General features: G+C 37.6%; 1 protein-coding gene across 1 annotated transcript; it reads right to left on the bottom strand.

The window, feature by feature from the left end:
• Positions 1-273: 273 nt before the first annotated feature.
• Positions 274-1,212, bottom strand: LOC142446450 (olfactory receptor 5J3-like). Its single transcript, XM_075548200.1, has one exon. It carries the CDS (start codon positions 1,210-1,212, stop codon positions 274-276), a length of 939 nt encoding a protein of 312 aa, XP_075404315.1.
• Positions 1,213-1,680: the final 468 nt, after the last annotated feature.

The following is a 1,680-nucleotide window of genomic DNA, read 5'->3' on the forward strand; positions in this document are numbered from 1 at the left end:
ATTCCTTTGACTTGAAGTAATTGGTCTTATTCTTTTAAATACATAGCCAGCTCTTTAACATTATAGTAATAAATATGTTAACAGTAATTTACTTTTAAGGAAATGAAAAAATAAAAGAAAATTTACATAGAAAAAACATGAAACACTAATTAGGACGATATGCCATTACTTCCATATCTTTACTAAATTTATTCTTATGACTATATTTGTGAAAAAATTTTATAGTTCTATCTCTACAGATTAATGTCAGCTTAGAAAAATCATGTCACTGAGTCAAGTGGGGATTCTCTTCCAAAATATTGACCTTTTAGCAGCTTCTTTTACATCCTTATTCCTAAGACTATAGATCAGTGGGTTTAGCATGGGGATCACGAATGTATAAAACACAGATGAAACCTTCTCCTGTTCCAGGGAATATTGGGAGCTGGGTTGGATATAACTAAAGGCCACAGAACCATAGAATAAGGTGACAGCCGTCAGATGAGAGACACAGGTGTAAAAGGCTTTGCGCCTTCCCTCAGTTGAGTGGATTCTCTGGATGGCAATGATGATGCGGACACAGGAGACTATGAAGATAATGAGAGTCAACATTGCAAAGACACCAGAGAAGATCAAAAGTAGCATCTCATTGGTGTGGGCATCAGAGCAAGAAAGTTTTAAAAGAGGGGGAATGTCACAGAAATAATGGTTCACAATATTAGGACCACAGAAGTCTAGTCTGAGCAAACCAATTGTGTGCGTCAAGGAATTAATGAGTCCACCTAAGTAAGAGATAAGGACCATGCTAATGCACAGCCTTTGTGTCATGATGACTGTATACAACAGGGGACTAGCTATTGCCACAAAGCGGTCGTAAGCCATCATAGACAGGAGGATGACTTCTGTGGTTGCATACACTGCAAAAAAGAAGCTCTGCAGTACACAACCAGAAAAGGTGCTGGATTTATGCTCTGATAAGAAATTTACCAGCATCTTAGGAGCAATGGCAGTAGAGTAGCAGATATCACAGAAAGAGAGGTTGCTCAGGAAGAAGTACATTGGTGTGTGGAGTTGGGTATTTAACCTAATTAAAACAATCATCCCCCCGTTGCCTAGCAGAGTGATGAAATATATGAAAGCAAAGATAAGAAAGAGAGGAATCTGCAAATTAGGATTTTCAGTTAATCCTACTAGAAGGAATTCCTTCACACCTGTATGATTCCAACCTGCCATGTATGGATTTGGGTTTTAGGTGTAGCTCTCTTCAGTGAAGGAACAAGAAAAATTCTCAGATGAAAAAGAATATGGCTTCTTCCATGATCCGGTTTTCATAATTGTATGGAACAGTTATGTTTGCCCTGCAGTCAAACGAAGAAAAGAAATGAACTTCAGTTTGATGATTATAAAATCATTTACAGTGACACAAATTTTTTGAACTAAAAATAATTCCATATCCAGGTTTTCAGTTTCCACATCACCCAAACGGGGAAAAGATAAATCTCCTAGATCACAAAGCTATTGATCAATGCAAACTGTCTGGTCCCACACCTTTGACGTAGCCTATGAGATATAGAAGCCCACTGTTGTCAGAATAATAACTTATGTTAGTAAATCTGCCCTTACCCTGAAACTATCATATTCATGTTGGTCTATACACAGTGTGACCCAAGGTCCTGCCTTCCATAAAAAAAATACCTTCTT

This window comes from Tenrec ecaudatus, chromosome 4 (genome assembly GCF_050624435.1).
Source record: "Tenrec ecaudatus isolate mTenEca1 chromosome 4, mTenEca1.hap1, whole genome shotgun sequence".
Taxonomy (NCBI): Eukaryota; Metazoa; Chordata; class Mammalia; order Afrosoricida; family Tenrecidae; genus Tenrec; species Tenrec ecaudatus.

Bases quoted from the DNA above. Each gene is read 5' to 3' on its own strand.
- LOC142446450 (XM_075548200.1), bottom strand. From the start codon at position 1,212: ATGGCAGGTTGGAATCATACAGGTGTGAAGGAATTCCTTCTAGTAGGA.